We start from the raw sequence: 18,182 nt of genomic DNA, 5'->3' as shown, positions 1-18,182 counted from the left end.
ATAATGTGATGTGTCACAAATGTATAATCCTCTTGTGCAAATGGTGACAAATAGGTTCCTTGTGAAGATTTTTTAAAGTTAAATTACATTTTTAACTTAAGTTTGCCTCTTTATTAGGAAATGAGCGTGTACAACATTGATACAGTCGATTAAAAATTCATTCATATCTTTTTGTATAGGCCCAGTTGAATATTTCAGTAATAATGCGTGATTATCATAAAATCCCACAGCATAGCAGTGTGCCATGTCAAACCATTTGAGAACCACTGTCTTAGACTTCATAAAGGCATCAATATTAGATGTGTAAAGTCACCCAGAGGGCCAGATTGGACCCTTTCGCAAGCCGGTAACAAGTGGTGGAAAGTAAGTAGATTTACTTCAGTAGGCTACTACAGTAGTAAATACAAGCATGTGTGTGACTGACATCCTTTTAAAACCTGTTTCTCATTAACATTTCTCCTGGAAAGACAAATGGTTTAGTGAAAACAAGGGATGTCGCAGTGACTGAGTATGTGCCGATAATCTAATAATAATTTATTTCTAATTCTGTATCTGCCTATTAAAGTAGCAGTACACAATTCTGGAGAAAGATAAATGATTGTGAAGTCTCATTCCCAGGTTGTCAAACATGAACATTTTTGGGTTGGTGGTTTGGTCCGACAGCCAACAAAAGGCTGTTGGTATTCGACGACCTGTGAATGAGACATAACAATAAACTATCTTTCTCCAAAATTGCATCTTTAAAAGGCAGAGATTATAATTAATAATAATTCATCCATGAACATGTGAAAATTGAACTTGACTTAAACGCAACACCTCAGCTTTAATGCATTTCATGACTTTATTCATGCACTACTCCACATGTTTTACATCAGGGCATGGCTTTTACGAACACCATGTATGTCCATTAGTTTGAAAAAACAAAAACAATTACAGTATATCATGCTGAAAGATAACACAGCCAAAACTCATTATTTTAAAACAAATACTTTAGGTCAACATGTACACATTACCAAAGGTGTCACTTAACATCTTTGTCATTGCTGGACAACATGTGCTATACATACTTTAAGACTGAAACCATTAACATGATGGTAAGTGTATTAAGACGTTTGGATAACAGCTGTATGTAACCTGACTATTTTAGGCACACATGAGTATTCACATCTATTTGCTACACACTGCACTAAACTGAACCGGATTAAACACAGATTAAATGGTCTAAGACTAGGTCACAGTTTTGAACAGAAGGAGAGCACATTTAAATCTTTGATCCTTTTCTTTTGCAGTTTAACAACGATCCTTACAGGAAAATGCATGCGATGGTTATAGCATATCCATTGCCAGTATATGTATTAATATTTCAAATTATGGCTGTAATGACTGTATAGGTTTCGCATATTGACAAGGGGGGAAATAACAATTAAGAAACTCAAAGCAGACCTTTGCTGGAAAGAAATATTGCTTTAAAGCCTTGAAATATTTTTCTTTTGACCTTATGAAATGTTGAGCAGATCATTACAGATATGTAATATAAGTGGAGGATGGGTATGGGCTGCTTTAGGGACAGGACCTGCTGGGACTCATGATGGAATATGTGTAAAAAGGAGGAAGAGAAAGAGTGATGGTTTGATCACACAGTCCGTTTGATTTTCTAATTGTTCTCTTCTTGTAAGCTAACTAAATAAAACACACAACTAGAGGCTGAAAGGCAAATTTCCAAGTTATATAATTTTGTGATTTAGTTGAAGCTGTATTTGTAATCCTTAAAGTTCAAAACCATTTTCCGCATATGGCAACCTTAGAGTTAAGTTTTCAGCAAAGTTGGCAGTATAGGTTAATGCAGTCGAGGCTCGTAACAGTTAATATACAACAACTGCTGCATGCATCATCACCTGCTGACGAGGTGTCTTTTCTCTATAGGGCATTTCTTTTGTACATTTATACAAGCAGACGCATACACTAATGCGAATCACTCACACAGACACACATACACAGTGCTCAGAACATCCAGTTTCAGTACGAATTAAAAAGTTGGATAAAAATATATATATATATTAATTTCCAGATGGGTTTCTAAGTACCCTGCTTCATTGTGTAGTGCACGGAGGATAAAGACACTATAGTATAAACATATGCACAAAACAAACCAGGGACAAAGACGAAAAGCTTCTGTTAGACTTATGTTGATCGAGTACAGCACAACATGAGGCAAAGTGCAACATCCAGTAACATCAGGTGGTCCCGTCCAGACTCATGCGTCTTTCGCATCTGGTTCCTCATCCTGCTTGCGTTCAGTCATTCGGGCACAACGTGGACAAGTTGTGGAGTTGTCGTAGTAGCAATCTCTGAAAAGACACATACAAACACACGCATTCATTTGTTGAATAACAGGTCATATTAATTATGTCCATGTGGGTGATGTAGGGTTTATTTCTTTTAAACGAATAGTTCAGTGCTCAGGCAAGAGACTCCCTAAAAACTTGGTATTTCACCCAGATGGGTTTTGCAGGACGCAGCAGTGCACACTTCAGCGGGCTCTGTGAACGCCTCAGCCTGTGAGTGCATGTTCATACTTTACATGATAAACTGCGTGCACCTTTAAAAGGATGAGGAAAAGTTGTGTTAGGGGAGTGCATATTTATTTTGTAACACTGGGTGGCACCTGGACTGTAAATAACCTGAGTTTATTACTTATTTATTTAATTGGGTGGTAAATAGACTGGGGATAGTTGTGTATTAGTTGTAAATAAATTTGGGAATTTGTTGAAATAATAAATATGAGTTTAAAAAAGAATTGTAAGAAAGGGGTAGAGACACAGAAGTTTTACTTCTACCTACTCCTTTTCAGACACTGTTATCTTCGTCTTGAAAGCACACATCTGCACAGAGGACGTATGACACCACCCCTGGGTGAAATACCAAGCTGTTACGGAGTCCCATTCAGGCAGTTGTACTGTAATGCTATCTACAGTATGTTGTGGGACAAACTCATTCATGCCTTTCTTATTTCCCTGTTAGCAGCTCCAAGGTATGTTAATACATTGTGATCTCAGACTAGATTAGCCCAATAACTAGGTGTCTTTGGGATTACGAGGAGCTCCACTCAAAAGTAGGGATTGACACTTTTTTGTAGTGCTAAGGCACTATTTGATATTTTGAGCCTGTTACCACAATGCTATATTTTAAACTCCTATCACATAAATTGCCACATTTGTTGAGTCTGACCAGTTGGTGGTGACTAACCTGTGGAAGACAGCAGAGCAGTCGTGGCAGACCGAGGTATGACTGTCAAAAGGGAACAGTATGTCTCCTTCCTTACACAGCTCACACACAAATCCTTTGGCCTGACAACGCTACACACACACACATACACACACACACAAACAAACACACACACACACACACACACAAAATGAGACAGAAAGTCAGGGTTTAGGATAGTTATATGAATTTCTATTCTTTAAGCAAACAATACAATAGTCAGTAAGTACCTTATGTCTAATAGTGGATAATACAAGATTAAGTGATGTGTGATTCACACACTGGCAACAAGAGAACTCATCAGTATCGTTCTTTGTTCTGTATGTATGAGCTCACCTCACAGTCTAGTTTGATGTGCTTAGCAAATGTGGTGTGAATCTCTGTGAGGGAACAGCTGAGTCTGCCACTGTAGATGTCAATCAAATCCTGTAGTGAGTACATGTCATCGTTCTCCACAAAGTGCTGCCGATCTTGTAACTGGGAGTGACACAAATACAAAACAAAATAATTCATGAAAACGTGCCTTTTATTGTCCGTTAGAAAGTCTTGTAAATATTTCACAATTATCTATGCAGGCTGTGCCAATTTCTGAAATACTAGGAGGACCGATTATAAAATATATTTGAGTCAATACTGAACTTGTACCAGCAACAGACAAGTTTACAGTATTTGTACAGACTGATATCACATGCATTGTCTCAGTTTTACAAAAGGAGCATTTGCTGACACTGCCCAAACTCTCCACTTTCACCACATGGTGGTGCTGTTGTAACATATTACTTACTGGTCACATACCTTCGTATCATACCAGTCTACATAACGCTTTAACTGCACTGCACAAAGTCAGTTTAGTAACGAGATGCTGACCTGTAGTAATAGCCGAGCCTCCATGGCCTCCTTACAAGTAATAAAATAGGGTTTCATCAACAGAATATCCTGACGGAGTTTCTGTAAAGGAAAACACACACACACACGCATTGCTGTCAGTCTCACAAAATACACAGAGTTGCAGTTGTTTCCCCATCTCACTGCATGTGCCAGCAGTCTCAACATAATAGCACCTGATGCAAAACATAGTGACAAAGTGCCAGGATGGGTTGGATGACAAAACGACGAGGAATGCTTAAAAATTTCACACCTTCTTTTGGTTCGGTTCACTTTCACACTGCACTTTTTAAAGTGAACCAAACTGGCTGGACAATGTCATGCAGTTAAAACAGCTGCTCGTTTGGGGGCAGTATTGCCCGAAACGACCCCTGACCAGGAAAAAAAAAGCATGAGGAAGAAGAAAACCTGGCTCATCGATTGGCTAGGACTGAAATTGGAAATCCCCAAAACATGGAGCAACACCAAATTTATGCATTCATACACCTCCTCACTACTCCACATCTGCCCACGAGACATTTTCCAACTTTTTCTTTACCTCTGCTTCTCCTGGTTCGAGCTGTTGGCTTTGTTTTTTTCTACCCAAAATGCATTGCACTCTATGTCACTTCCTCTCTTTGGTTCACTTCCTCTCTTTGGTTCACTGGATAGTCAGTTTGCATTTCCCACTGTAAGGGAACCGCACCAGGGTTCACTTGCAAGTGAACCGATACCCCCAGTTTTCAAGCGGACCAGGGTTCGCTCGTTTGGTCTGCACCAAAGTTCAAGTTCACATGAGCGTTCACACCACTCCAAATGAACCGAACTATCTGTGGAAGCGGACCAGGGTTGGTTTAAAGCGGACCAAATAGCGTCAGTGTGAATGCGTGCTAAGAAAGTCTTTAAACTCACAAATTCTTGCAGCGTCTTTACTAGTGCTCATGGTGACACAAGTAATTTGTTTCCTATTTAACCAGGGGGGTCTGATTATGATGGTTTAACAACAGTAGACTCTAAGGTTCCTGTTGTCACTTGATATATTCATGTATTCTAATATGTTTCTTTTTTTCCAAAGTCCATGTCCATATGTCTCTGTGTGTTCTGTGTTTCTTACTTGCCTACAAGACAAATTTTTCCTCTGGAACGATGAAGTTAAAGTTGAGGTGTAAGTTGAAAATAGTGAGGCTACCCACCCTGATCTCGACCAGTTCCTCCACAAAGTTGAATAGCAGCGGGTTGATTTCTTTCAGCTTCAGCACAGGTCGTGCCAGCATCAGCGCCAGGTAGCGCATTGAGGAGCGACAAACCTGAAAGAGACACACTGTCAGAATGCAGACTGGCTGAATATGCCCACATGAACATACTAATACCCCTTTCATATCAACACACTGATTGGATTCATAACACTCCTCCTGACCTGGTTTTAACTTGAAAGTGGGTCAGATGCTGACTGGCAGGCAATTCAATTAGAAAATGAATGTGAGATGACGTTACTGATGTTCAAACTGAACCCACTTGGGTAATTCTTTCTGACTTTATAGTACGAGAAAAGACACAATAACACTGTTTAACAGACTGCGTGGCGCTGCTCATGACTAGTAAATTGGCTTTGACATGTAAAATTAGTGGAGTGCTTCCTAAAGTTTATTTGATGATTTCATAATGAGATTCTGCATAATTCTGATGTTTGGCAGTAAATTTTCTAAGAGTACATTGCAGATTTGAGTCTGTTTCAACAGTGGCAAGCACATGGTAACCAACAGTTTGACAACAGTTTCAATATATGACTCAAATGCTACTTTAACACATGTTGAGAAGACCTGCATCATACACTGATCTCCTGTTTGAAAAGGTGTGACTTGAAGTTATACTTTAATCGATCAATAGTTTGATGTATAAAAGAAGAACGGATGCTTCTAGATGTAGCATGTATTTTGTTGTGGCTATTGAGGGTACCTTGCGTGCGTCAAACTCCCAGTTGTGAATGACACGAGCCGGGACGATGGCAGTGTCATTCCAGTGGCATGTGTTGCAGTAATACTGTCCTGTGTAGTCACACTGTCTGGCTTCAGTCGGCACGCCCCCTACAAGATAAATACGACACAGTACAGTCAAACTATCAAGGTCAAGATCAAATTTATTTATATAGCACATTTAAAACAACCGAGGTTTGCCAAAGTGCTGTACAATCTAGAAAGCACTAAAGTATTAAAATACAACTATAGAAATAGAAAAATACAGTATTAGAGCACACAGTACATATAAATATTAAGAGTAACAATAGAAAACAAAATAAAGTGCACAATAGGCACAAAATTCGATAAAAACAGTCCATACATCGGCAATGTTCGGCTCAACATGCGTCAAATGCTAACGAGAAAAGATGGGTCTTCAGCAACGACTTAAATATCTCAAGAGTCTGGGCAGATCTAATATACAGTGGTAAGCTGTTCCACAATTTTGGGGCAGCCACCACGAAGGCTCGGTCGCCTTTAGTTTTGAGCCTAGATATCGGGACATCTAGAAGCAACTCATTTGATGACCTCAGTGCTCTAGCTGGTGTGTGAACATGGATGAGTTCAACTAAGTACTGGGGGGCCAGACCATTCAATATCTTAAAAACAAACATCAAAATCTTAAAGTCAATCCTGCAGCAGACAGGAAGCCAATGCAAAGAGGCCAGAACCGGTGTGATGTGGTCACGTTTTTTCGTGCTGGTCAAAAGGCGAGCAGCAGCATTTTGCACTAGCTGCAGACGCCGCAAAGAACGTTTATCTAAGCCCACATACAGAGAGTTGCAGTAATCAAGCCTAGACGTAATGAAGGCATGGATAACTCTCTCCAAGTCTTTGGGTGAGAGATAGGGCTTTACTTTGGCGAGGAGGCGAAGCTGAAAGAAAGCACCTTTGACCACAGAACCAATTTGCCTGTCAAACTTAAAAGCACTATCAAAAGTGACACCAAGGCTTTTAATAAAAGAACAGTTTTTGGAAGCCAAGGGGCCCAGAGCACCAACAGAGTCATTTACACATTCCGGATATCCAAATACAATAACCTCAGTCTTATTATCATTTAGATTCAGGAAATTTAGGCCCATCCAAGTTTTTATGTCATTAAGACAAGCTAACAGAGGCTGCAGAGAGTCCTTACATTTTAATTTTAAAGGTAGGTACACTTGGACATCATCTGCAAAGCAATGAAAAGAAACATTATGCTTACGGAGAATGGAACCTAGGGGCAGCATATATAAAGAAAACAATAAGGAGCCTTGGGGAACCCCACAGGTAAGAGGGGCCACATTTGAGGAGAATTCACTCAGATGGACAGAGAAACTCCTGTCGGTTAGGTACGTCTGTAGCAACTTGAGGGCAGCACCTTTAATGCCTACACAGTGATCTAGGCGTGATAAGAGGGTCCTATGATCAACAGTATCAAAGGCAGCCGTCAAATCTAAGGTCACCAGGATAGCAGCACATCCTGAGTCCACAGTTAAGACAAGATCATTAAACACTCTTAAAAGAGCAGTTTCAGTACTGTGACCAAACCTAAAACCAGATTGAAACTTCTCATAGATATCATTTTGTACTAAAAATAATTGCAACTGTACAGCAATTACTTTCTCTAACACTTTGGACAGGAAGGGTAATTTGGAGATGGGCCTGAAGTTGGAGAGAACAGAGGGGTCCAGGCTGGGCTTTTTAATGAGTGGCTGCACTATAGCATGTTTAAAAGGGGCAGGAAAACACCCTGAACTAAAACAGTTATGAATCAGAACAAGAATAAAAGATCCAACTGAATCAAAAACCTCTTTAAAAAGGTGCGAGGGAATACTGTCTGAGAGGCAGTTTGTGGGTCGCATCCCACGAACTATATCTGACAGAGAGGACAGTGATATAGGCTCAAACTGGTCAAAAACAGCTGGGCACATGGGAGGGTCAGAGGGATCAGGCTCAGCAAGACAAGGTACAGAATGAAGAGCAGAGATTTTCTCAACAAAAAGTTGAGGAAATCATTACAGAGAGCAGGAGTTGGAACAATGGGAGCAGTATCACGTGGGTTAACAAGAGAATCTAAAACATTAAACAGAACCTTTGGTTTATCAATGTTGTTTGAGACAAGGTGCGAGATGTAAGCAGTTTTAGCAGCTTTCACTGCTTTGTGATACTCCAATAAGCACTCCTGTAGAATCCCAACGGAGACATGCAACTTGTCCTTCTTCCACCTTCTCTCAGCACGCCTACAAGAGCGTCTGAGAGCACATATAGAGTCATTTATCCATGGTTCAGAAATTGCCTTAGGGCGTTTGATGCTTAAGGGAGCGATGGCGTCCAAAATGCTAGTGCATGTGGAGTTAAAAAGAGCAACAAGGTCTTCAGCACTAAGGGCACCATACCCCTCCACAGTAGAATGCATATAACCATTAAAAGCTGTAGAAAATTGCAACGTAGTGCTGGAATTTGTAGCACGAAAACAGCGTGCAGGTGGACGAGCAGCGACAACAGAGCAGGGGACAGTAGCAGAAAATATAACAGGAAAGTGAGCAGAAATACAAGCACTATTACAAATTTCACTGACACAGATAGACAAACCATGAGACAGCACTAGGTCAAGTGTATGCCCCTTATCATGCGGCAGGCCAGAGACCCACTGTGTGAGATTAAAGGAGTCGATCAGTGACAAGAAGTCTTTGACCAGAGAACTGGTTTCGCAGCACACATGAACGTTCAGGTCACTGGAAATTAAGAAGTGATCAAAATCCACCATAATTCCTGACAGAAAGTTTTCAAAGTCCTCAATAAAATTCTTTTTGTATTTGGGTGGACGAATTCAGTTTAAAAAGCTGCAGCTCAAAGCTGGAGTAAGTGACAGATGGTATCTGCTGACAGTGAAAGCTGGATTTGAAAACACAGGCTAGCCCTCCACCCTTGCCGGTGGTCCGAGGGGAGCTGAGAAATGTACAGTCAGGAGGGAGAAGTTCTGAAAACGGTATGGACTTACCAGTATGCAGCCAGGTTTCCGTCACGAACATAAAATCCAACTTACGGGAGGTGAAAAAGTCATTCAGCAAGAAGGTCTTGTTAGCTAGGGATGTAGCATTGATCAAGGCCATCCTCAAGGTAACGTTAGGAGTCATGCTGGTCGAGGCACGTCTTAGCGGCCGAAGGTTTGTGTGGACAACGTTGCCTCTGGGCACACGCAGCTGCCCAGGAAGAGACACCGACATCAGGCCACACTGGGCAGGGGCTGCCAACGATCCATGGGTGACAGCGAGCGGAACCGGCGTTGTCGTCCGGCCTGCAGAAGCAGAGCTCAATGGCGAAGTAGCAGGAGCAGCATCCATCGGTGTGCCAGACAGCATCGTCAGGCCAGGAACAGCAGCAGCGGGAGGGCTGGGAATGACAATCCGTAACCACGGTCCTCTGAGCTGTATTGAGCGTCTGACGGCAGAAGAGTAGCAAAATCCACCACGAAGGAGGCGAGGATCAGCCACACAGGACAGCGACAGATAGGCCTTGACTTTCACCAATACACCACCGCGCTTACCCCGTCTTCTCTGACGTTTTTTGCGGGGAGGGGCGCAAGGTGAGCGGCGCAGGTAAGATGGAATATCTGCCAGCAAAGGAGGGAGGCTTGCAGTCTGGTCTCCCAATTCATGCTTTAACAGCGTTAGCGACTCGTCAGAGACTCGAATGTTGAGAAGAGCTTGGTGATCATAAGCAAATAGAGCCGAGACATCCCAGCAGCAGACACATAGGAACAGAGCAATAACAAACAATAAACTGAGTAGACGCGACTGACGGCCTGCCAAACATACTGGCGCCATCTTGGATCTCATGAGCTTTAGGTAGTGACTGAAACTATGACAAAAGAGAGCAAGATGTACTTAAAATATATTTTAAACACTCTGATATAACATGTAGTACTTAAATAGAAGTTTAACAGTCACTTTTTGTAGCTCAGTCATTTCTAGTCAGCATTTGTTTGCACATGCTTATCAAGCGAATTTAAGTTCAATTCATCAGCGCATTGCTTTTAGATTCTCTGTTTCCCTACCTCAAATTGCCAAACATAAATTTACAGTCAGTTTGTACTTACTCAGTGAAATAGGTGTGCGACATTCTGCACAGCGGTAGTCTTGCCGGTCTAGTCCTATCTCAGGGCAGATGCTGAGCTCGTACTCCGACTGGTGGCTGACCTTTGACCTGACGCAGGGCTTGGTAATCAGGTTCATACACTTACTATGGCAACGATAATAGCAACCTGAAACAAGAGAGGCGTGATCAGACGGCATGCAACTGCATTACCACTATACCTGATGGTAGGGATGCACAATTCCACTGCAGAAGAGGCTTAATGATTACTAAAATTAGGTGGGAAAAAAGTGTATATATGGATAATGGTATCGGTTATCGGCCTAATAAGTTGTTACATATTGGCATATCGGATATCAGCAAAAAATCCAGTATCGTGCACCCCTACCCAATGGGTCTGGTAGGAATGGCTGGTTAATGAATTCAAATAGCTGTACAAAAACACTCCCACTGATTCCACCTTTCATTAAATAAATTAAAAAATAGAAACCTTACAATATGAAATGAAAATCTAAAATATTTTAAGTTTCTGTGTGTGGCATTAGAGCATTACCACAGCAGTGTAGCACCCAACCCCCCATCCCATCTTGGTTAACACCATTAGCTCTGTCTGCACTGTTGCTGTTGTTACGAGCTGTTTATGGAGTTAGCACCATGAGCTGCTAGCCATCAGCTCAGTCACCTTCATGATGAGAACGATGTTGAGGCGACTCATATACTCTGAATTTCGCAAATAGCCCCATACAGTATAAGAATTCCTGTTCTACTAGCTATTGTATTATGAGATCAGTCAGTTAAAATTATTTGCCCCATCTCTGCAGCACATTTTGAAGTGACTGCGTGCACAAGAGAACAAATGAGACACTGAGCCTGGCAATGAATCTTTGAGGAAGCACCACATTGTAAGTCTGTGCATGAAGCTTTGACAGATTAAAAAAGGGTATTCGGATGGAGCTTGTATGATCTTGCATGGAGTTCTGAATGATCTGTGTGCCCTTAAAACATGCTATTCTGTGCTATATCATATTGTACACTGTGTCTCACCTGTGCAGGTATACCAAGTTTGAATAAGGCCCCAGATAATAGTGCTACATTTGTCACAGGTCTGTTTCACACTCTTGCTCTTTTCCTTGGAGAAGCGGTGCTCCAGCAGGACTCTCAGATTAGGCTCATCTTCCTCGGGGTCCTTTTAAGAAACAAGTGGAAAAACAAAATTTACCACAACCGTTAAGATCGCAGTAACATAGTTCATGTGTGGTTTTAAAAGACAATTACAATTACTACAAAATATGTGAGACATCATTCAACAAGTGCAGCCTATTTCAGAACAGGAAAAAGTTACTTTAATGCTGTAATATCTTTAGTAAGTTTACAGTAATCAGCCCAAAACATTACCAGCATGTCACCTGGACAGTTTTCTCAATGATACCAGAGGTTTTGTAAAGATGAAATAAATGAGTCAATAAGGTTTGGGAAGGTGCTCCTGAAGAAGAATCTCTCTGTGGTAGGGCTGTGCAGTTCATCTAAACTTTACTGAAATTGCAACATGACCAAATGCAACTTCCAGTTCACAGGAGTTGCAATTTCCTGATAAAGGTAAACTGCTTTACAACATACCATTATAAATGAAACACTGTGGTTTACCTTTCCCACTTAAATTGCGATTCATATCACAATATCTGTCCAAATAATCGCAATAAGATTCTTTTTTGCATATCATGCAGCTCTTCGCCAAGAAGCCACAAAAATGCTCAGGCTGGGCCTGGCCATTAGAAATATAAATACACAAAAAACACCACTTCGAGGCGTCGGTAGCATAGTGAATAGTGCCGGCGCCCCATGTACAGAGGCGATGCCTTGCTGCAGCGGTCGTAGTTTCGACTTTATTTGCTGCATGTCACCCCCTCGCTCTCTCTCTCACCCCATTTCACTCCATCCTGTTCATTAAAGGCAAAAGCCCAAAAACATAAAAACAAAAAAAACACCACTTCAACATGACACAGAGTATCATTAGCATTCTCTATAAAATGCATCCAAATCCTAACTGGACTAGTAACTGACTGATTAAATGATTTGTTTATTTGAGTGGTCTACACTAGATTGTACGCAGGCTAATACTGTGCCTTCAGTGACTAGAAAAAACACAAGAAACTGTGCCATTTGAAATGCAGAGTTATTGCAGGAAGTTGCTGCTTATAACCAACCTGTTTATCACCTTCTTAGACTCCAAGAATGCCTGCAGTGCTTGTTTTCATTTATTTCGTACAGGGCAATGGCTAAAAGGCCAAAAGTGACCCCGTGAAAACAAAAGAAAGCCTTTACTTAAAATGTGCCCCGAAGGATTTCTTTTGAGCTTCTCAGCTGATACTGATCCCCACCCACTAGCAACACTTCTCAGCTACATGCCAACTACTATATAAATTCCTTATTTTCCAAATGCACATACTTGCAAGATCATACCTAAGTAATAAATTTCTATCAGCTAACATTTTGTGTACAGCTGTGCAGTCCTTCTGAACTAGCATCAGCTATTACAATATCATGTTATCTACTTCTCCATTTACTCCTACATAGCCACAGATGATGGCATAGATTCAACACAGAATTATAAACTTTTAGTTCCAACCTTAAGTTCCTGTAGTTTGAGACGAAGGTGGATTAGTTTCACCACAGTGTCCTTCTGTCGCTCCGAGTGTTCCGGCAGCTCCAAGATCAGCTTTTTACACTCCTCTATAGCCAGCTTAAGCTGTTCGATGTCCGACGCCACGAACGAACCCTGAAATAGCGAAAGCATGTGCAGTAAATACAATAGGTAGCTCTTTATAGCACTCTATGTTTTCAGTTTGGGAATAATGCTTTGCTTACCATTGGCCTCGAGAAGTGGTCTTCAGCTAGACCGAGGTCCATGGTTCGGTCTGAACTGTGTGTTCTGGATCCAGAGAACAGCTCAGGCCTTGCTTCTAAAAAGAAGGGAAAGTGGCATAAAGCACTATTCTTCTCCTGAGTACACACACACACACTACGGTCTGGTAAGACTCTCTCAGTCATGCATGCTAATTTCGCACACATGACTGTGGACGCTACTCAAGACAAGTCCTATACTCTGACTCACCACTCAGGAAGTCCAGAGGACAAACAAAAGCTCAACATGGACAACTGAAGGAATCCCACCTATAGTAGTTGTCTTATCAGTTCAGGTAATGTGTAACCTAATCAGGTGACAACCAGGTGAGACTCCCACTGTGTCATTAAAACTCCTGCTAAACTAGCTGAATGAACTTTAAAGTGATCATGTTTGCATCTACATGTTTACAATCCATCTGTTACAGAAAGATTCACGTGGTATGTTTTCAAATCAATTAAATCACAGTGCTAACATTTTTCTACTACTGCTGCTATCAGTGGTATGACTATATGTGTGTTTATGTGCAATTGTTCACTGTAAGATTAAGAATTAATACTTCCAGAATCTGAAAATTCAGAGTTTTTAGGAGATGAAAGGAGTGATTATTAAATAGGGCTGACCTCATGCTTTCTGATGTATATGACCACAATAGCTGCCTAGAGCTGCAATAACACATTTTAGCTTTTGGCCACTTGGGGACAGCAGAACAAGCTGTTACACAGCATTGAACTTATCACCTTGTAAAGTTGTTCACAAACAGTTCACAATTTACACATCCAGCAGATACAGAGCAACATTTGTATTCATTTGGAGACATGCTTTATCCGCCAGTCGAGGTCTTAAAATTTATTCTCTTTGCTATGTTTTGGTCTTTATCAGCTCCTAAAAAAGACATCTGACTCTTGAGCTGCTTAATGCTGCACTATAATGAGCAGCTCATCACTACCATTGTCTATGCTGTTTGTTGGCAGAGCCATGAATTTATTACTCACTGTAAAAAATAGTGATGAGTGCAATTTAAGCAGAATGTGGAATAAAAGGCTCAATTTAGCTTTTTATTTTAACTTAGCCCTAGTGTTAGACTGAAGAAAAATTCTAGTAACACATTCCCAAACACAAACTTTTGTCAGCCTTATTTTTTAAAATTAATTTGCATGTACATTTTTTGAGGTTGTCTTTGTCTACGTGACAATATTAAAAAGGGAAAAAAGGAGACAATAACATTGTACAATGTACAGCACATGTTGAACCCAAGTGTGTCTGCCAAATGAAATCTGTGCAAAACTGACACTCTGATCATACCTACATGGTATTAGTGACTACTGAAATTACTCAGAATGATGACTGACATTTTGACTTTAAACATTAAAAACAAGCAAAAATCACTATATCGATTATCACATATTTTAACAAACTTACTCTCCATCTTACTAAATAAGTGCGGACAAAGGCTGTTGTTACCTGCATACACCTCAGAACAAAACATGTTGGGTGAATTCAGCTTCTCAGTGCCGGACAGAGAGAGGACAATGAAGCAGAGAAACACAGATTACACAGCTCAGTGTGTCAGACTTGTCTGTCAAAATGATTGTAATCAAACAAAGACGTCTTTCACTCCCAAATCCTAAAATAGAGGAAGTTTTACTAAAATACTGCTTACACTTACGCTTTTCATTTCCTCCTATTGTATATCTAACTTCCTTTTCCATAAGCTAAGAGTAAGTCCAGTGTGCTTATGCTTGATGTGTTAGGATCTGTTCTGTTGGATCTGTAAATATTTGAGGGAAATAATCTGTCAGATCAGTCTCAGGAGGGAATCACTGCTGCATACAGTGAGTGAGGCATACTGACACGATCTAAGCAAATAGTAGACTCACTGTATTTGGCACTGTAAGGAGAGCAAGTTTGCGTTTGCAAGTGAGTGACATTTAGAAATGCAGAAACCATGTTCTCAGAACACACCACAGACAGACCACAGACAGAGCACATTTGTTGTATTACACAACAATGGCAAGTAAGAAACAAAGTTTAATGGCTGCTTGTCACAGTTCACCAGACTAGACATCTTTTCAGAAGAAAACAACCATTCAAACGACAGCTGGATGTCCTGCCAAAACAAAAAAAAGACAGACACAATTTCTGGCCTAAGTATAAATTTGCGTCATCAATTGCGTCATTGATTTCTTAACCTGATAATTTTAAAGGCCGCACCTTTTCATGTAAGCACATGATTTCTGGGATTGTCCCTAGTGCATCAGGAAGTGACACAGGAGTGAAACCAGAGTTGTCTTGTGCTTGAGTCCTAATCCATGTATATTGGCAGCTCCCTACAGTGAAATGTAGCATATGACATATAAAGTCCAGCTGCAGTCTTAACTAATAAAGTGCTTTTTCTTCATGAGGTCTTGGAGATCACCTGATAGAATAAATCAACCCATAAGTTGCAATGGAGTGCAGTATTAGCTGCTGTCAGTCACCAGAGTAAATGTTGTTTTTATTTTTCCACGTAGATCAAAGTAGCATTGGCAATGCTGGGCGACAATCACCAAAACTGTCCAATGTGTGATATCAGGTTTCCGCCTCTTGGTTCAACAAAAATAAGTTAGAGTGTACATCAAATAGACTTGAGCCTAAAGCAAATATTATTCCCCTGAACTGAGCCACAGGTGTGAAAATGACCTTAATGTGAGGTCATACTCTGACATTGACACAGCTGTGTAATGGTTAGCCTGTGAGGAGCTTTACCATGCAGTGGGGGCGTCTTGCCTCCTTGCGGGCCATCTTCTTCCTCTCGACGATCGAAGGGATTGAGGCGTGTTTGGCGGAAAAGTGCAAGTCTCTCATCATACTCCATTTCATCGGCTACATCTAAAGAAGAGATAAGAAACTCAAGACCACATTTCAATCTAACAGGAAGCTCGACCATGGCTGTCATCATCAGGGTAACCTCAGACTTTACAAAGCCACATCAGAGCCACAGAAGAGCATACAGTATACACGTTTTCACAGGCTGAGTGGAACATATGAATTGATTTCTTTTTTTTGCCAAGAATGCTCAAATTAAACTGATATATTGATGTGTCAGCAAGAAACTGGTCCACATCTCTTTTAAAAACATGGACTGCTTTCTTAATGTGCTATTAAAGCCACATGACAAACATCAGAAACCTCAAAATACAATTAAATACATCTCCTTCAACTTTTTCCTGTTCCTGTTTCCCTGCTTCTTGTTCACAAAAGGCTGTGCTGTATAACATATAAAATATAGTATGCTAGAGGATCAATTAAAAATGTCATAAAAAAACAAAACCACAGCACTGCTATTAAAATCCATGTGCTCTATTTACACAGACAATAACAACACTGTCACTTAGCAGGCTGTGAAGCAGTGTACCAGGAAGTCATTTATAAATGATGGTAAAAAATACAGCCATGTAATTCACTATGTATAACTCCTTTATGTTATACACTGAACTCAGTACATGGGTCAAACAAGAAAGCACTGCAAAGCCTGAGTAACGTTACACGCACAGCCTGAAGCCTCACCTCACCGACTGTAACCAATCAGGGCTTTTGTTGACAGTCCTCCCCAATAAAGTGCTAATATTATTTCGAGTATTGCTACTAAACATGTAGGATACTGAAAGTAATAATTCACAGCTATGCAACGAATATAAAAAGAGCACATTAACAGCATTGTACAAATGTTGACAGACAGCTAACGGCAGCTAGCTAACTAGCTTTAAAAGCAAAACAACCATCTGCTTTGATGCTAATGTCGGTTAATTTAACGTGTCGGTCAGGGCAGAGACTTACCCCGTTGTCGACCTCATTTATCATTAAGGACTCGACAGCTGTAAAATATATGTTATGGTCGACGCTTTTGATTAAAATAAAGAGTTCTCTCTGTGTTGTTTTGCCACCAGCAACATCACATCACAAGGCGAAGAAAACGTCAAGTCATCCATTGTTGTAATCGTCTATTTCCGGGTTGTCTTTTCAAAATAAAACCCTTCATATTTACCATGCAGTAGCTTTATGTGATTAATACAAGGAAAGTTAGAATAACTTTGTTGAATTATCTGTATTTAATCAAACAGTTAATTAAAGACACAATATTTTGCGTCTTGTACATATGTGGCACACTAAACAACGTTGTCTCATATTGAAGTAATGTATGATGCTTTTACTTTGAAGTTAGACCTCTTTCCTTCCTTTCTTCCCATAAAATGTTAGGTACCTTCCAGATAACTTCCATAAAGATGAAAAAGCATCACCATCAAAGTGTGTGATGGTGGGCTTTTCTTTCCTTCACATGCATTACAGCTATAGACCTCAGAACATCAGATGATGCTGATTGAATTAGAGATTGCACTGATGACAAAAATGGAAATTTCACGTTATACTGCAGGGGTATTCAGAAGTTGTTACTGTATCAGTAATCTGTCGGAGAATAGATTATTTTCTGAGCCGTTTGTCTAACAAATGTGATGAATATAGGTTTCTACAAATGCCCTCAGTGTTGCAAATTAAGTGGCTTTTTAAAATGGGAGAGAAGCATTAGGTCCAAGGGTTAAGCTGTTTCATGCTTAGGCAGGACCAAAACTGGGTTGGCACTGATTGGCTTCAATATGAAAACATAACCACATAAAGGGAAATAGGATAACTGTATTATTACAAGAATGATCAAATTACTATGGTAGATTACTATATTTTAAGCCACTTCAAGCACCACAAACCATATTCTGTTCCTCTCATTCTCAGACTCTTTGACGTGATAGTAGAATGTGATTAAACAGAAAGAAAGAAAGAAAGGATCTCCTTAGTAAATAACAGTGCAATCTGATTGCTCAGTTGCATCAGTAAGGCTGATGTCCCTGACCTAGACCATTTCTAAGATAGAAAACATCAATACATATCAGCGCAATACAGCAAATACAGTATGTTTCACATAAATCCTATACATTACACCAGTTTGTCATATTGTCTGCCATGCTGTGTCTCTTTCAGTGCCTGGTAGATGTAGGCTACACTGAAGGGCGTGCGCAAAGTCACAG

The 18,182-nt window shown here is 40.4% G+C and overlaps 1 protein-coding gene across 3 annotated transcripts; it reads right to left on the bottom strand.

Annotated features, from left to right (window-relative positions):
• Window positions 1-822: 822 nt before the first annotated feature.
• Window positions 823-17,092, bottom strand: def8 (differentially expressed in FDCP 8 homolog). Of its 3 annotated transcripts, none has more exons than XM_033629114.2 (12): window positions 16,942-17,092; window positions 15,871-15,993; window positions 13,086-13,180; window positions 12,847-12,996; window positions 11,265-11,406; window positions 10,225-10,389; window positions 6,085-6,212; window positions 5,322-5,435; window positions 4,132-4,212; window positions 3,601-3,741; window positions 3,247-3,356; window positions 823-2,348 (listed from the first exon to the last, which is right to left on the bottom strand). In XM_033629114.2, the coding sequence occupies exons 2-12, from the start codon at window positions 15,977-15,979 to the stop codon at window positions 2,255-2,257; spliced, it is 1,329 nt and encodes a 442-aa protein (XP_033485005.1). In that variant the 5' UTR covers window positions 15,980-15,993; window positions 16,942-17,092; the 3' UTR covers window positions 823-2,254. The 3 variants fall into 3 exon arrangements, with proteins under 3 accessions (XP_033485005.1, XP_033485014.1, XP_078032212.1); XM_033629123.2 differs by having other exon boundaries at window positions 13,086-13,177; window positions 16,942-17,082; XM_078176086.1 differs by lacking the exons at window positions 15,871-15,993; window positions 16,942-17,092 and adding an exon at window positions 14,587-14,679.
• Between the last annotated feature and the right edge of the window lie 1,090 nt (window positions 17,093-18,182).

Source organism: Epinephelus lanceolatus, chromosome 2 (assembly GCF_041903045.1).
Source record: "Epinephelus lanceolatus isolate andai-2023 chromosome 2, ASM4190304v1, whole genome shotgun sequence".
Taxonomy (NCBI): domain Eukaryota; kingdom Metazoa; phylum Chordata; class Actinopteri; order Perciformes; family Serranidae; genus Epinephelus; species Epinephelus lanceolatus.
Note: the sequence above shows the minus strand (reverse complement) of the source record. Positions and strands in the feature narration are given on the sequence as shown.